The 18,176-nt window shown below is 40.2% G+C and overlaps 2 protein-coding genes across 5 annotated transcripts in view; one reads left to right on the top strand and one right to left on the bottom strand.

Annotated features, from left to right (window-relative positions):
- Positions 1-12,715, top strand: part of lsp1a (lymphocyte specific protein 1 a) — a 47,144-nt gene extending 34,429 nt beyond the window's left edge. For all 3 annotated transcript variants that reach the window (XM_040046882.1, XM_040046881.1, XM_040046884.1), the window contains exons 9-14: positions 1,788-1,869; positions 3,190-3,327; positions 4,549-4,644; positions 5,137-5,223; positions 5,656-5,764; positions 11,852-12,715. In XM_040046882.1, coding sequence (XP_039902816.1) covers positions 1,788-1,869; positions 3,190-3,327; positions 4,549-4,644; positions 5,137-5,223; positions 5,656-5,764; positions 11,852-11,874 — 535 coding nt within the window. In that variant the 3' untranslated portion in view covers positions 11,875-12,715. The remainder of the gene's footprint in view (positions 1-1,787; positions 1,870-3,189; positions 3,328-4,548; positions 4,645-5,136; positions 5,224-5,655; positions 5,765-11,851) is intronic.
- prr33 (proline rich 33) lies at positions 8,390-16,838 on the bottom strand. Of its 2 annotated transcripts, XM_040046879.1 has the most exons (3): positions 16,671-16,838; positions 16,261-16,309; positions 8,390-11,508 (listed from the first exon to the last, which is right to left on the bottom strand). In XM_040046879.1, exon 3 carries the CDS (start codon positions 11,491-11,493, stop codon positions 8,446-8,448), a length of 3,048 nt encoding a protein of 1,015 aa, XP_039902813.1. In that variant the 5' UTR covers positions 11,494-11,508; positions 16,261-16,309; positions 16,671-16,838; the 3' UTR covers positions 8,390-8,445. The 2 variants fall into 2 exon arrangements, with proteins under 2 accessions (XP_039902813.1, XP_039902814.1); XM_040046880.1 differs by lacking the exon at positions 16,671-16,838 and having other exon boundaries at positions 16,261-16,331.
- Positions 16,839-18,176: the final 1,338 nt, after the last annotated feature.

The raw sequence follows: 18,176 nt of genomic DNA, 5'->3' as shown, positions 1-18,176 counted from the left end.
CGCGTCTTTTATTTTGACAGCGAATGCGCATATACGGACCACTTATGTGCAGCCCTGCTCATATCCAACCGTGCTGATAAGTGTCTGCCTTTAATGAAACATGTCTGGTCTGGATGGATGAATGCCAGAGGGACTTTTTCTAAGCAGGAGCTTTGCTCATATGTGATGACCGCAGTATTGTCAGGAGGGAGGATTCCTGGAGGTAGCCATACATTTTTTTGATCATCCTCATAAATTAAGTCTGGGACATCTTGTGTCATAGCCAGAGGTGTATAAGTTCATAAAAACCTCTGTAAAGGATTTGTACTTATTTATTACTACGTTTGTGTAGTGGTTTTAGTGCTACGGACATGTGGTTTACTACATAGCTGAAAGTTTGAATTTAACATCTAGACTTATTGACAGGTAGAAACTTTCCCTCCTTAAACTTTATTGCAGAAGTTAAAACTAAATGACGGCTTCCAGCTATGACAACCTCAGCAGCAGCCTCTGATGTTTGCTCAGCTGCATGACATCATCAGGTCAAACCTCCTTTTAAAAGCGGGTGTTGCCCCATGATGGCGCCTCAGACATGTCAAAGTCAAAGATTCAGATGATAAATGAGAGTTTTCCCTCCTGCCATAAAAGAATGATGTCAGAGCTCTTATCTGAAGCTGGGGAAAGCCAAAAAATAGGGAGGAGGATCTGCTGGATCTGCAAAGACCACAAGACAAAAACATTTCAGACAGACTTTAATTTATTCAACCGCAAATCCAGCTTTGACTCAGTTTCTGGAGCCAACGTGAGTTGGTCTGACCCAACGTTTTTGATCTTGATTATAGTGTGAACATGGAAAACTGGGAAGTTGTAAAAATGTAGACACAGACAGACACAAACTTTATTTTGCAAATGCCTGGGAGGTTCTAAAATCATCAGGTGAACCATGAGCCCAAACCTGAGAGCCACACGTTTTGAGCTGACAATATAAAGCAATCAAATTTTAAGGTTTAAATTTAAATGTCATATTTCTGATTAATGAAATTCTGCTGCCATGCATTCTCAGACTGGACTAGAGCTGTCACAATAATAGATTTTCACAGACCATAACTTTGGTTTAAGTGTGCGTTGTCTTTTTTGGCCAATTTATTCAAATCAACGTACAAGTGTGTGCGCTGAGAGAGTACAGGAAGAGTTGTCACGTTTTGTTTTGTTTTAAAAATCATATTAACTGCATTATTGACACCCCCAATATCCCATTTTTCAATATATTGATTATATTGATGCCCATCACGGGAGCGCTTTGATCTAAACATACATAAAAAATTAGCACCACCAAGTGTTAGGACGTGGTCCGAGTCCGGAAACAATGGCATGGCGACTCCGGAATGGGAAGGAGTTTCTGCCCTTCCTAATCAAATAAAAGAGTTCAAGTTTTTCAGGGACTTGTTCACAATTGAGGAAACTCCTCCTAGGTAAGATCTGTTCAAATGAGAGATCTGGAGACCTCCAGTTAAACCCGCAGATTATATCTCTCTTGGGAAAATCTTGGTGTGGCCCAGACAAGCTGGAAGAGTTGGCCATGGAGACTGTGCCCCCCTGTAACCCGGATAATCAGCAGCAGACGATACATGAATGACAGGATCATAAAAATAAAGTTTAGAGTTGAAACATTTTAATTAGTTTAAGGTAGTAATGCTCTCTAACATAGAAAATGTTTATTTTAAATTTAAGGGAGCAATCTATTAAAATTAATGTGACGCAGACTCCGTGTCTCTGGTTTTAATTTCCTGCTGCTTTGTGTGACTCAGTAACAGCTTCAAGAAGACGCAGCCTCTCCTCCTGACATCCAAGATCGACGACAAGCTGGAGCAGTACGCCCACGCTGTGGAGGTCAGCGCGCGCACACACACACACGCACGCGCGCGCGCGCGCACACACACACACACACACACACACACACACACACGACTCTACTTGTAACCTCAAATAATTTCTCAGCTCTCCAGGTCCATCCCTCACTGTCACCAGCCGCTCCTCAGACAGCTTAATGATACCAGTATTCACTGGTCGCTTAGCATTAATATTTTATTGATTTTCAAGGTTTATCGTCTTTTTTCACTTGCTTGTTAAGACCCCACAGACTCTCCTCGTGTTCACATGAAACCTCCACTCATGTTTCTGGGAGACATGATGTAACCATATTCAGTCATGACTTGTACAAAGACGCATGCAGACAGAGGGAGCATTGATGAAGCTAATGAATGTTTTCATCAGCCCCCGAACCACAACCCCCCCTCCTGCCCACAGATATCTATCACAGCCTGTTGGTCTCATTCATATCTGCCTCGCTGCAGTGTTCATTACAGGCACGGCCTCACAACAGACTGACAATTATCCTTTCTGTTGGTTAAGCGTGAGGATGGCACAAAAATAAAAAGTCATTGAGATAATTTCGGTACAATATGCGGAAAGCATTGACTCATCAGGATAATGTTTGTGCACTAGTTGCTTCCTTCCTCTGATTTGAATTTTCTGCAAACCCTCGGGTGTTTTCTGCAGCGAGAAGCGCGTGATGGTTGCTCTGCTGCAGGTTTGAAACTTTGCACTCACATTGTTTGGACTCAGCTGGGGGCAGCAGCAGCTGCTCTGACCCTTTTTGTGCAGCGGCCACAAACCTCGGCAGCACCTGGGCGATTACATCACCCGCACATATTTTCAATTGTGCGTGTAAAACGGATGCATGACAGGAAAACGTGGTGATCCCAGCTTTTTATTTTTATCTTTCCATTCCTCGTTTTCCTTTTCACCTCAGGTGGTTCCCATGCTGATTTATAGACTGCAGCACAAGAACAGGTTTAACAAAAGAACATAAATTAAAGGTTTGCAGGAGAGAGAATATTCTCACCATAAATCTTTTAGATTGAGATTACACCTGTGATTCACATAAATCTGCCTAAACTATGTCATTTATATAAACCACAATTTGAATGTGGTTAGATGTATATTGTGCTTTCAGCACAATAGCAAAGAAACATAGCATACCAGCTTATTCTAGCAAACTTTTTTAACAAATACACCCTCTTTGAAATAAATTCTAAGGTTTTAAATATCAGGACATGATAATAAGATAAGATGTCAATAAGATGATGTTCATCTTTCAGCCTTGGATGCTGCCACTTGTTGCTAACCGTGAGGTTTGTCTTTGTGCAGAACTCTCAGGAGGCTCGGGCAGTGAAGGCATCACTGAATGACCTGCCCCAATCACCTGAGGTTGTCGCTTCCAAGAAGAACCTGTTTGAGGCTGGAGAGGCCTGGAGCCAGAGTCCCAGCAAGGGAGCCACCTGCAAGGTGAGAGGAAACAATCTAACAGGGTACCTTTAGATTTCTGCTTAAATGCATGTAAAGCTACGATCTGTGGTATGTAGTTAAAGCAGAGCCAGTTTGACCTAAAAGGAACTTTTCTTGGTCATTTTAATAGGTAATCACAAGCTTTTTAGGGGGTTTAAGAATGACCATAAAGTTGCTAGCATCACATTAAAACACTGCACTTTAGAACCAAATCCCTTTTGCTTCACCCGATCATGCTGTTTTTCTGCATGTGCTTGTGGAGGATTATTGAAATTTTTACCCATTTAAAGCCTCTTTGATCGTCATGTTTGTCTGACCTAACGGCTAAAACCTCACGTGTTTATTTAAAGTCTGGCAAACAGATCCATCCTCACCTGTTTCATATGTTCTGTTTTACGGGAATTCTTTGATGTGAACGGTCAAACAGGCGCTTGTTAGTGAAACAGAGAGCGGTTATTATGGGCTAAAAATAATTTGTCCAAGCTTTGATTTTTCTCAGCAGGTCATGAAGAGAAAAGCAAAGAACCAAATTAAGGGAGATATATTTATTTATCAAACACATATTATGGATATTACAAAGGAGTTTTCATCGAATTTATTCTGCAGGTCCAGCACTGACTGCAATTTAATTACACCAATTAAACATTTTATATCTTAAAAAGAAGCAAGATTACTGCTAAAGTGAATTAAATTGTCATTTTTATTTTTTTATACTATATTTTTAATATGTATAATAATCACATTTAATTTTATCCACCCAAGGAAATTAAAAATATATTTTTTTACTTTAATTTTATATTTAAAAAGTCTAATACATTAACAATTTCATAAATGAAAGAAAATGAATGTATTTTTAAAAAGTTTAAGGTTCCTTTTAAAAAATGTAATCTATTAAAAATAATACTTTAAAAAATGTAAACAGGCCATAATTTAAAACTTTTGTATTTTACTTAATTTTTCATCTATCTTTTCTTCATATTTTCTTATCATCATTATTATTATTTAAATATATTGCTGTATTGAAGGTTTATTATGCCTCTCCCTTTGAGGCATGTTTTGCCTCCACAGAGCAGGACGCTGTTATCCAGCTAAATGAACCTAGTTTGCTTTAATGAAAGTGTGGAACAACTGAATAAACAAAGTTAAATACTCAACTAAACATCTGAGTTTAGCTGAAGATGAAAGTGAAACATTTCATCCTGTTTGTGCTTCATCAATCAGGACACTGAGGGTCTGAAGGTGGGCGTGGCCAATCTGATCAATCAGTGGGTGAAAGGCCCCTCAGACGGCAGCAGACAGCTGAGCAGCAGACCCGCTGTAAGTCACATTCACTCCAACAAGAGTGGTTTCAGATGTTAATGATGCTTCTGCAGTTTTGTTTGGCATTCACAGGCAGCGTGATTGTCCTTTAAGCTGTTTTTTATGTATTCAAAGGAAATCTGTGTGTGTGTGCGCAGTTTTAATGAAGAGAGCAGCTGCACTAAACTCGCCTCTCCTGTGTAATAGCTGAGCTCACAGTGATGCGTTCAGGTGCAGTTTGCGATGTGAGGTTTCCCTCTAGTGGCAACGTCAGAGATAACTCTATATAACAGGATTTCTCCATTTCCTTTATCCTAAAAATGTAAAATAAATCAGGAAATGACATAAACAATTCAATATTTAGAAACGACTAAGAAAAAAAGCAATAAAAGTATGTCTTTTCCTTTTTTATGTAAGTGGAATGCAAATCAAGAACAGCTAGATTTATTCAGTCTATGCACCAGATTTCATGGAAGACTCCTGAGCCATGTTTTTTAAAAAACAAAACAGGATCTGAGACCCGGAGATGTGATGCAGAAGAAGAACATGTGGGAGGTCATCGGAGACTCGTCGGGGAGGCCCGGACAAAACATGAAGGTATAAACATAGAATACAAGCACAGAAGAGTCTTAAATGTAAAGTAAAGCTCAATTAAGAATAATTTCTTTGCATTTACCTCGCTTCTTTTGTTATTGTGTACATCAGAAGTGTTCATTGTTTGGTCTATATAACACTGGAAAAGGATATTTACTTACAAGAAATCCCTTTCACAACTTCACGGTACAGTTATCTGATGCCTGAGTTAGTCAGTTTTCTCATTTTAGAGAAACTGGCACATCATTCCTCATCTAGTGTGTTTTTTATAAGGGAAGAACACTTCAGAGGCCTCCACCACTCTCACCTGGTGGAGGAATCATTTTTTAAAAATGTCATCAGTGATGGTGATATGAAAATCTTGACCTGGATTTTCATCTTCAGATTTCTAATCTGTAAAAAATATTCAAAATGAGCTCTTGCTTATCTCCTCAGAGCTCAGCGGCTAATAAAAAGTACAAATTTGTCGTCACTGGACACGGCAAATATGAGAAGATTCCTGTGGACGACGAGAACGAAGGGACGTTCACCAATGGAAAGTCGGGTAAGATCACAGACAAGGAAGTAAAAGACTAAGAGCCAACTGTCTCTTAAACTGTGTACCACCGTTCCTACAGATATGATGACACAAAATCCTCTGAGTAGCAAGATGGTAAGAGCACTCTGTTCTTACCCTCAGTGGTCACCATCTTGACTACAGAGCACAAAGGGAGCCTGTTTTCAGATTGGATTGCTTGGTTCAGTGACTTTCATTAGAGAATTTGCTAGTAGAACAAATTAGTGGCATTTTTGTATTTAATATATGTGCAGTGTGCAGCCCTGGCAGTTTAAAGTTTATTCTACATCAAAGCATCATTAAACTCTAAGCATTGATTCCACTATGATGCCTGAACCATCTGGCGAGCTGGCTGATGCATGTAAGCGTGTGAATCAGGGTAAAGGGTAAACTGCTGATCTGTTGTGATGTTCAGAAGTGTCTTTCAGCTTGTGATCAGCAGGAAGCTGTTTCAGCTTGTCTCTTTTCTTCATTCAATTCATTGCATGACTTAAAAATATACTGATGTAATAATAATGTATACTTTATTGATCCCCGTGGGGAAATTCCTCTCTGCATTTAACCCATTCACTCAGTGAAGCAGTGGGCAGCCACTGGGTGCCCGGGGAGCAGTGTGTAGGGACGGTACCTTGCTCAGGGGTACCTCAGGGGAATCGAACCCCCAACCTTCCGATCATGGGGCCACCACTCTACCTACTGAGCTATCTCTGCCCCTGATGTTCCACGCTGAATTGAACCTATGGGCAAGAAAAATGTACATGTTGAGAAACATTTAAGTCAGACTGTTTATTTTTCATTACCTTTTGTGCAGGGCAGCAGTACAGCAAGCTTCACGTAAGAAAAAGAAAACAGTTCAAAGTGCTTCACTTTAAATAAAACAGCAGTGATAACGAAAATACAGCAATAGAGACAGAAGTCACAATTTGGTTTTATTATGAAATGCTAAGCTATGTTCAAACAGAGTAACCTAGATAGAGATATGAAAATGAAAAGAACTGAATTTGGTAGAGAAAGATTTCTTTTACATTTTCCAACTGTAGGAAAGTAAAAAATCAGAGCAGTTTTTATTTCTTGTGTTACTGTAAATAAACTGAACATGAGGGTAACTCTGCTTAAGATTTATTTTGACAGTGTCAGCAACTAAAGATGACTTTTATAAGCTGTACCTAGAATAATCAGTAGCTCCAACACACACGTTAAAAAGATCACTAGTGAAAGACTTCTCCTGACTCGGGCTGGACAAAAAACAAACAAAGCTTTTAAAATAAAGTTTGGAGTGCCTACCATGCATTACAGTCAAATCCCTTCTGTGCATCTTTACCTTTGACCTCACAGATCACTATCCCACTGACCTCCATCACAGTGGAGGCTGCTCTTCATCGTTCTTCAAACAACTTTCACACGCTTTTAGCTCATCAACCGTCTTTAAGTCACAGTAAAATTTAACACGTTGAGCTGAAAATCACTAAAATAATTTTATAGTAATTTGAACTTTATATGGGAATTATATTTTTCATAGCAAAGCCCAGTGCTTTATTTATGCAGCATTTACCACTGTATACAGCTACCAGTAAGCATGTGTAAAAATGTACTGCGGCTCAATATGTAACCTGTAAACATGAAAATTATAATATTAGTCAGATTTAAATAAACTCCCTCCAATTTGCCCTTTTTTTTGTTAGATCATAGTGATTTTAAATTATCTCAAAAATGTTCATGCAGTGTGATTTTAAGAGGGTTTATTCGCAAAACACAACCATCTACAGCCTGAAAAACAAAATCATAACGAGAAGTCTTACCCTAAGGTAAGTAGCACCAGTTTGAATAAAACTGCATATTTGAATAATGATTGAACAAATTATGTATCATAAAATCACTTACATTTTATTTATTAGCCATAAAAACATATTTTTATTCACCAAAAGTTAATTTATTTTTCTAAGCATCCACATTTCTGTAATAAAAGTACCCTATGGAGTTTTCTGATCACTATTAGCAGTATGTTGTGGTTTTTACATACACTATAAGACCTGTTTCATGCAGTTAGAATATCTCAATTTTAATCTCTCTTAGGTTTTGTCCTTTTCATTACAGTTGGTAGAGTGAAGCCAAAGCCTAAATTTGTAGCAATGCACCAACAAAGCAGAAAAGATGAAAGCTAAGAACCAGAAATATAAGAACCATATTTTCAAAATGCTTTGCAAATGAAAATTACACTCAACACCCTGACCTTTTAAACACCTAACAGTATGTATGTTTCTTAATAGAAAACTCCACAGGGCACTTTTAAAATCTCGCTAATTCATAATCTAACAGTGTCTGTTTATTGTGAACACTTTGAAGAAAAGAACAAACGAGAAGCTCTTACAGCACTTGGTGTGATGTCTCAATGACTTTAAGACAAAGAGAGCTCTCTTTCAAGCTAATCCACAAATACAGACATGTATGCTAACACCCTGACAGCCAGTCACACAAAGCATTTGTCAAGTATAAAGTTCTGACCGAAGTTTTCTTCAGCACTGCAGCAACAAGGGACTAAGACTCCAGACTTTTACATTGTTTCTGTGGCTAAGATTTTCTGCATCTGTACATTAAACATAGAATCCTGTTTTGGTTTTTTGGTTTTTGTTTTTTACACTTTTGTCTTGGCACTTCATCTTGGGTGTAGCTTAAGAAGTGATGAACCCCCTTGCTGTTCTATTAAAGTCTTTTGGTTCCTCATCTTTACCTTTTCGCCCAATCAGGCCCATTTCAAATACAGTGGAAATTTTTGTGACCGGCCTCGATGCTGCCTCTTTGAGCTTTTTAGCATCAAATTTTGGACTAAAAAGCAGCACAGGCAACCTGTACGCGAATGACGGTATTTCTTTCAGCTCATCTTTTCCCTCTTCTTTCTTCTCCTCCTCACTTTTATTTAACTCAATCTGGTGCATGATGTTCTCCTTGGAAGAAAACATTTGGAAGAGGACAGCGTCCCACATTTGTGTCGCCTTGGGAGAGTCTTTGGTTTGGTTTTCATTTTGGGTGCTGGGCTCGTCTCCAGCCTTCTCCACTGTTTTTGTCTCCTTCTGGTCCTGCCCCGTGACCACCTTCTCAGAGCCTGTATCTGGGAATTTGGGCTCCGCCTGCTCCACCACCATGTGCGTCTTGAGCCTTGACCAACCGCTCGCTTTAGATTTCAATCCCTTCGGCTTTACTATGGCTTTAAGAAGAGACTCGCCTGCTGGGAGGCTCTCATCACTGTCCTTTTTCTCAGGTGCCAATTGATCTCCTGAAGGTGATTCTGTTTTCCTGTCCTGTTCTTTGTCTGCTACAGCAGCAGAAACCTTAAGCAGAGGAAATGCTGCAGTACTTGGCTTTGAGCCTTTAGGTGTGATATTAGTGACATTTACAGGTTTTCCTTGTTCCTTTATTTCTGCGACATCAGCATTTTTCTCAGGTATAGATTTCTGCTCAGCAGTCGGGACTTTTTCTTTACCTAGAAGCTTCTTTACTGCCTTCAGGGGATCTTGGTCTCCACCTTTAGGCAAAGGATGTTTGGTTTCAGGAGTCTTTGGTTTAGTTTCTTGAATAAGTGTTTCCACTTTCTCATTCTCTGCTGTTGAAAGTATAGTTTTTGGCATTTCTTGAATGATTGTTGTATCTCCTTTTGCTGCAACCAGACCAGATACAGTGCTCTTCTCTTGTGTTAACATCGCTCCAGGTGAGTCAGATGCTTGTGTAACAACAATAAAAGGGACTGGAGGTGTGGCAGCAACCTTCTCATCTCTCTGGTGGTAGTGAGCAACATTTTTTGGTGTTTCTTTGACTGTAGATGGCTCAGAGGGTTCTTGGCTGGGGGCTTTTGATTCTTCAGAGATCTCTCTTTTAGCTTTATCATCCTCTTTAGTCAGCGTAGTTGAAACTGAAATATCAAATGCTGGAGAGTAAGTTCTGATTCCTCCATAAGCAGCGTATTCAGCCGGTGTGAGTCCACGATAACCAGACTTTGACTTTTGAGACACTTGAGTTGGTGTTTTAGGTCTCTGAAAGCCTATAGGTGACCCACTTAAAGGTGATGTCCCATAGGTGGGTGTCTTTGGTCTTTTATAGCCAGGTGATGTGGTAATAAGTCGGGATGCCTCATATGTTGGAGTCTTAGCCCTCTGATACCCAGTCACTGCTGGTGTTATTGAAGTTTTGGGCTCTTCAGACCCAGTTGAACTCTTTCTGCTTGACAGCATGGGTTCCGACTTTGACTTTCTAATACTTGGTTGTATTGGTTTTGCTGAAGGCATCATGTCTGAGTGGATGTCCCTATTTAATGTTTGTTCAAGAGGCACTGTAGTCTTCACACTTTGGGAAGCAGATGAACTGCTTACCACTGTTTGAGGTGCCCTCGACCACTCTGACTCTACTGTGACTGGTGACACTGCAAATAAGAGAGGATTGGGTCTTGAGATCTCAAATACTGGTGTTGCAGCGCGGTTTACATGGTGCGCTGGTGTTTTAGGCCTTCCTGCTGCAGTTCTTGATGTTTGGAACTCATAAGTTGGTGTTTTAACTCTGATTTCAGCTGTTGGGGTGACTTTCTTGATTTCAGTTGTTGTTGTTGGGGCTCTTTTGATTTCGGCAGATGGGGTGACTCTTTTGATTTCAGCAGATGGCGTGACTCTTTTGATTTCGGCAGTTGGCGTGACTCTTTTGATTTCGGCAGTTGGCGTGACTCTTTTGATTTCGGCAGTTGGCGTGACTCTTTTGATTTCAGATATTGATGTGGCTGTGTTGATCTCCAAAGCAGGAACAATGGTGGCATTAATCTCTGCTGTTGGTGTAATGCCTCTCTTAATATCTGAAGTTGGTGTTGTTCTCTGAGTAGCTTGTTTTGTCTCAACTGGTGTCTTACTTTGAGGTAATGTACTACCAATAGCAGTTAATCCAGCTGTGTCATACACTGGTGGCATCCTGGAATTCTCGTAAAAGGATGTGCTTGCAGTGTACATCCTAATTTGAGGGACATCAAACATGGGTTTGGGTGATTTTGAGGGTTCGGTTGCTTTAAATGTTGGACGTGGACTTCTGGGTTTGACCAGTGGGGTCAACACAGTGAGAGGTCTAATCACTGGCTGACCCCCAGCTATTGTAAATGGAGTTGGACCTGGACTTCGAGGTTTTGAAGGTGCGGTTGCTACAGCTGTGTCCAATTCAGCAGCAGATACTGTCACCTCAGAAGCCAACAGCAGCACTTTGGGTGGCCCTGGCTGAGTGACTTGTCCCAGGGCTGCTGAGACTCCTTCAGGGTAAACTGGGTAAGAAACTGTGGTGACATGTTGAGAGTAAGAGTATGAAGGCATTGCCACTGTTGGAGGTGACATCCTAGCTCCTCTGCCATAAGCTGCACGCTGTGGGTATGGCGATGCCACATGCTGATACGGAAGCCTGATGATGAACCTTGGTGGCTGTTGGTTGCTGTAGATGCTCTGTGGTGTGTCTGGAGTGCGAGGTGGGGTGGAGTGGTCACTGTGCTCGAGGTCAGGGCTTGCTTCATTTACAGGGGAGAGGCTGGAGCGGAAAAGTGCGGTAGACTGTGATGCTTGAGCAGAAGCTTTTTTCTTGGCAGTCCTTTTGAGGAGTTTCTGAAGCCGAACGTTGTCCTTTCCAGGCTTGGGAAGCAGGGGTGGGGGGTACTGCTGGGAAAGCAGGCCTGGCTGGGTGACACTACCATAAGCGACAGCCATGAGTGCTTCAGCACCCTAAGGAGAAAAAAGTCACAAGCTGTCAAAAACTAACAAAGATTACAGCTCTGGACCTGTACAATACCAAACTGGTCCAGATGCCAATAGATAAATAAGATTATAATAATGGTTGTTTCCTCGTCTTTTGTTCTGACTGTAAGTCAATCATTGATTTAAATTCTGTCTTTAACATTGGTCATTGAGCTTTTTCTTTCAGAAATGTAACCAGACTCACAGCATTTTATCTTAACTTAACTTAAATTAATGAAGGATTTAGTAAGTTGGTCCTGAAAATGTTTCCGAAAATTGCGCAAATGGGAGTTTGACTGTTTTGCAACAATTTTCTTGTTGTTTTTTGCAGATTTATGTCACAGTGATTACTGAAATGGCGCTGCTCTTCAAGTGGTTTCCATCTTGATCTCACAACAATGTGCTGGCGATACAGACATCTAACACAAGTAACCAGAACCAGAAAAACTTTGTTAATACCTACAGGGAAACTGCTAAATAGAGGTTTCTCAAGATTGTGGAGGTTGTACAATTATACAAGAAAGCATCAGCTCAAGCCCAAAACCATTTGATCATTTAATGTTTATATTTAACCGATTTTCTCTTTCTTTCCATGTTTTCTTGCATTGCATTTCTAGTATTGTGTATATATCTGACTGTAAACTTTGCTATTTGTTTTTCTTCTCCTCTGCAGTTTTTGGTAAATCATAATTCAAGTCTAGTTGATCACTGAATGGTGATGTTTTGTGAAATATTAAATGTATGGGGGAGGGGTCCTATAGCAATCATCTACATTTTAGAAATTGCATAGAAGTGTTGGTTCACCCTTTGACATGTTACATGTTCTGAACTTAAACCTTTGCTAAAGAACAATCTTGAAAAGAAGCTGGACTTGGGAGAGATTTGAAACACAGCTGACATTTGCTATCTTAATATCACATTTACTGCCTCAGTATACACTTCTTCACAAAACCACTAGATGTCTACATAATCTGTTCCACTGTTTAACTTTGATTACAATGCAGCAGCTTGTTCTGCTTGCAGGAAGATAAAGGGGGGCAGTTAAAGTTGGTGTGTATGGGACTGATACTGCAATTCAGAAGACTAATAACATCCAAACTAAATGACATTTTTCACCTTTAATGTCCTGCAATGTTTACCTGTATGTGTTTTTAAGTCATTTTCTTGATTAAATTAAAATCTCTTTCTTTTTTTACTTGAGTTGTGTCTTCACTTTAGCTTAGTTTGCTGTTTATTGCAGTTAAATTTGGAACTATCACCTGAGACCGTGAATTCATCTGGAAAGTGTTTAGTAAGAATGCAAATGTGACTCTTTTTGCAACCACAGCAGTCACCCTCCGTTAGCCTTCTGAACAAATATGTAGTATTCAGTTTTTAATTGTTCTTTATTTTTCAGACTTGGAAGCTTCTCCAACTTTGCTCAGTAAAGTCTATAATTGGTAATAACACTACCATATAATTGGTTCACGTCCCACTTATGCCAAACTCAACACGGCTATAATGCAGGGGAGGGACTATCTGTTTCCAGTCTTGGTAGAAATGGAATCCATGGGATGAGCAACCAGTTGGACAGGCAGCAGTATACTGATCCATTACTTATTAGCACAAATATATTATCATTATTATTTACATTTTTCATTAAAGGCAGTGAACAGCAAAAAATAACCCCTTTAACCAGAGAGCTAGCATGCTTTTACTAGCCACTAACCAGGCACCTATAGTGTACAAAGTATGGTAAAATGATCTTGGGTTACTATAGACTACTAAGGTTTCAGTCTGTTTCAGAAATATTTTATTCTCAATTTTAGCAATACAAAGGTATTCCATTGGAGACAGATGGAAAAGATGTGCATTCTTAGCATATGAACAAGGCGTTAGTCTGGCAAGAGTTAAAATACATCAACTTCTCTCGAAAAGTTTTTCCTGTGCCTCAAACACTGATGTCCTGATGGAAGACGGATATTGGCAATTCAGGCTGAAACACCCACCCAAAGAATCAAGCTGAACTCCTCCTGCTCTATGATACCCCTTCACAGCTGATGCTGGAAGCCTGTTTCACAGCCTAATTTTAGTTTGAAGGCAAAGCGGACGCTGGCCAATCACCTGCTTTCTTTTTTTAAGACTCCTGGTTTTTTACAGGCCGCATCACTTTCCTAAAAACAATAAATCAGAGAGCTGTGATGCGGATTCTCAGATGGAGTCTCTGCAGGACCAGCTGCCTTAAAGCCATCAGATACAAACTTGGTGTAACAGGAGAAGTGAGTAAGATGAATGTATATAAATGCAAGCTATATTTCTCCATTGACTGCAGCCGCGTAGTCTATTCTTAGTAAACTTACTGACTTACACAGAAATCTTTTCACAAAATTATATCTTTGTCTTAAAGAATTGTCACTTTAGTATTTTTTAGTTTTTAGTATCTTTAGTATAAGTATTTTCAGAGTTCAACAGAAAGTCAAAGAAACGGGAAGAAACTGTCAATTTGTGACCTTAAAATCTTATAACTGAATCTGTAGATTCCCAATAGACAATACATTATTTACAGTTTGCTATACATCAATATCAGAGCTAATAATGTCAAGTTTATTATGGCTTTCATTCTACATGTTCAAGATTTAAGGTTATAAAATGTGGGGAGTTGCAATATGATAATTTTCATAGATGGAGGATAATGTGTATTAGTTTTAATTCACCTCACGTTCAGTTATGTAGTGGCAAATTACAACAACAGCCACATAAATGGGCTTAATACTGTAAGGTAAAGACGCTACAGTAGAAAACCCCAACAATCAAATAACCCCCTATGAGCAAACACGTAGTGAGAAGGAAAAACTCTCTTTTAATAGGAAAAAAACTCCAGCAGAACCAGTCTCAGGGATGGGCAACCATCTGCCACGACCAGTTGGGGGGTGGAAGTGAAAGCGGATGAACAAAATAATGAGGTGACAAGGACAAAACACAGACCAAGGGTGATGAAGACGATTGACATGCTTAAGTGAGATATAAACATGGGGACTGAAAAGAGGTGAGTGCAAAAGAAAAGCTTACAGTGAATCACATGACGTATCGCAGCGGTCTGAACAAAAGCTGAAAGGTAAACTGGGAGCTGGTTCCACAGGAGAGGAAAGGGACCCGATGGCTGAAGGCTTTTCCTCCCATTCTACTCTCAGAAACTCAAGAAACCTCAAAGAGCTCTGTTAGGATACTATGGTACTAGAGGGTCTTTAAGATCAGGTGGGACTGATTATTGAGAATTTTGTATTTGAGAAAAATAATTTTAAAAGAATTTTACATCCAATTGTTCAGCCACCAAAGAGAAGCCAATGTGGGAGAAATGTGATCCCTATTTTTAGCCCCTGTTTTTCAGCAATACTCAGACAAGATGTTTCTAATTTTATAGATACTCCAAAGAAAGAAAGAAAGCAGACCTACATATTAGCTGAATATGTGCACTCAAGGAGATATCCTGATCAAAAATTGCTCCCAGGTTCCATAGTGTTGCCGAAGACTAAGGTAATGCCGTCCAGTGTATTTAGAAAACATGTTTCTGTGATTTTTTTTTTAGATTTTTAAGAACAATTTTGTCTGAATATAGAAAAAGTTATTACATCCAGGCCTTTATTTTATTGTAGTCTAACTAATTGACTTGTGTCATATAGCTTCATGCATAGATATTTCTTGGTAATAGTGATGCTAGAGAACATGTCATGGAGTCACAATAATCCTGTACATTCTCCAATGTCAAAACCAGTAGAATCAATAAATGGCTGATTTTTGGGTATCTCCCTATTATTTAGTGAGATGATTTACTTTGCACTTAACAAACTAGACTTTTCTTTCTTTCTTTAAATTTAAGAATTTAACATATTTACCTTGTGTTGGTGTTATTATTTTGAAAAAAAAAAAGAAGGTTATATTTGCTTTCCTAGTCAGGCCATAAATCATAGTTTGATATTTAATACCAGACAGAAATGGAGGGCAGCTCCATCACATATCCTCTCATGTCTCACCCCACATAAATAAAAGCACACATATAGACGTGTATGTGCAGTTCTGCTGAAGGGTGAAAGTGAATGCAAAGCATCTGACCTTATGACATCACAGCTCCCAGACGCCAGATAGGGCCTGGGAAATATGTTGTCACTGAGAATGTCCAATCACATGACAGCACCACTTAACAGAAATGGATCATGAACCTCAGACTAGGAGATATATTTTCCAATGGACTGTTCTGTAGTTCTTTTTTAATTAATGGAAAATGAGACAGCAGAGTCGAGGTCAGCTTAAAATAAGATGCAGAAATGTTTTTGATAAGAAGTAACAAGAAGGTTCGTGTTACAAATAAAGCAACGCTGACATCATGAAGTCTGCAAAAACGAGTGTTTGATACCCTCAGTTTACTATGTGTGTCACCTCAGTGAAATGTAGGCCAGTGCTGGTTGTGTTTTAGACCTCCCACCCACCCTTGCATGCACACATCTCCCTGTCTGAACCTGCTGCCTGCCTGACACATGAGATGCTCACTGCTCCTTTTAAGGCTTTGGTAGTTTTGGTATTTGGAGTGCCTTCAGGATGCTAGTTCAAAAGAGGAAAGAGTAATAATAGCTGTGTAATAAAGGCCAAGCTGCTCCACAATGCCCTGCTTAAGCAAATGAATCCACCCCAAAAAGTCATTAACCTGAAGTTATGACGATCAATCACAGCAAACAGTGGTTTTTGATGAAAAATGGGAGAGCTTACCAGGTAAAAACTTGTTGCTGATGTTCAAAAGCACTCCAGGCAGGTTCCCCTTAACAGAACAGAGCACAGGTTCAAGCTCATTGTAAAACAGTGAGCAGCTTTATTCTCAAGAACTACACAAAAGAAGATAAGAGTACAGTCAATCTCATTGACCTCATTGCAGAAGAGGACAAATAACCGAGAGGACAGAGTGTGTTTTTGAAGCCAAAACAGTGCGTGATTAGCACCTAGCTCATCCCTGCTGGTGCTTTAATGTTGCACTGAGGACAAGAAAAAGCACCCTGAGCTCCCCAATCACATCAGACACCTTGGTGCCGAGTTGGGGGGGGGTGGTTCTGCCTCACTAACCCTGCGAACAGTGTCCCTACGCTCTATTTGGAGAACAAAAGGCGTAATTATGGTGTGTTTACCTGTGCGACTGCTGCTTGGGGGGCGGCCGGCCGGCTGCTGCCTGCTTGTCCCAGCCCGGAGTGTCAGAGCGGCAGGTTCATGTTGAGCCCAACTCGACCCCCCTTCTGCAAATGGAAGGAACAGGCGCCATGATAATCCAAAAATAAATCCTGAGCCCTGCGAGCTGCTCAGTGACAGCAGCGTCGTTGTGACAGCAAGGCGAGCTGAGGCGAGATGCATCACTGACAGACCACGGCACCTTAGGTTTCACCACCTCAGGGCTCTAAAACTGGGGTCTGAGGGCCTCCCAGGGGTCCTTCAGGGGTGCACCAAAGGTCCAACAGAGGGTTGTGAAGTGTGCTCCCAAGAATAACAAATGCTTAACTTTCTATCAGTCTATTAGCATCCTTGTTGCTTCAAGGGTCCTTATTGATGGGACTTTTAATTTTTTGACATTTTTGAACTGTGTATGGTGAAACTAAATCTAAAAATCAGACCTCATTTTAATTTTCTAGTCAGAAAAAAGAAGTCTCCCAGTGGCTAACCTTAAAGGTTGGCCTTCAAACAGGTTTTATTTAAGAATCCTCTCAGCACTGTTATCACTTGTCACCACTCTCTGGTCCTGGGTTTTGTGTTGCTTTTTGTTTTTGGTTTCTATTTGGTTTCACTGCTAGTGCTTTTGATGTGTACAATGATGTGAAAAAGTGTTTGCCCCCTCCCAGATTTCCTATTTTTTTGTATGTTTGACTGGAAAGTTGGGCAGTAAAGGGCTGCGGGTTGGACTCAACGCAGTGAGCAAAAATGGTGCCCTTGGGTAAGTATTTTTAAATCCGGATAGAATTGCAACCAAATAAGCTAGAGGAATAACTTTATTGCATATGAAAATGTAATTACATATGCATTCAACATGTCTCTGGTTGTGGTTTCCTTTGTGCACGCAGCAACAAAAACATCAGGTGTTCATAGCACTTTCTACATTGGAATAAACATCATCATGTTGTCAACAGGAACTATCATATGGCCGCCATTACCTGCAGAAACCAAAAATGATGTCGTATTTTTTTTCCTTATAGAACCTATCGAAGGTTCACTGCTGCTATTGAAAGTCATGTTTGCCTTTCTGTATAGCTCCTAGGACATAGTGTATTTTAATGCACATGCTGTTTTTTGCAAATTGTGCACAATAATATAAGAATTAGTGTATGTCAAAAATGAAATTAGGAAGACACTCTTGTGCATTTACAGTATTGAGGGATATCCCTCTAAAATTTCTGTAACTAGAAAAATGTAATAACAAGAACACAATAAATCCAGTTAGCTCTCTAGACTCCCGTGTCATGTCACCCGGCATGGGTGGCAGCTCCGGCGGCCACAGTCGTGGCAGCTCCGGCGGCTACCGGCGTGGCACTGCAACAAATCCATGACGTGCCAGCCAAGCAGAACGTGGACGTGGCTGTGCAGGCTGTGCTGGACATGGACTTTGTTCCTCCAGTGTGCTGACCCCCTGCTTGGGCAGCGCGGGCCCC

Source organism: Simochromis diagramma, unplaced genomic scaffold, assembly GCF_900408965.1.
Source record: "Simochromis diagramma unplaced genomic scaffold, fSimDia1.1 OVJJ01000106.1, whole genome shotgun sequence".
Classification (NCBI taxonomy): Eukaryota; Metazoa; Chordata; class Actinopteri; order Cichliformes; family Cichlidae; genus Simochromis; species Simochromis diagramma.
This window is presented reverse-complemented; position numbering and strand designations above follow the sequence as displayed.

What these genes read in the sequence shown, in the direction of transcription:
- prr33 (XM_040046879.1), bottom strand. Translation starts at nt 11,493, where the DNA reads ATGGCTGTCGCTTATGGTAGTGTCACCCAGCCAGGCCTGCTTTCCCAG.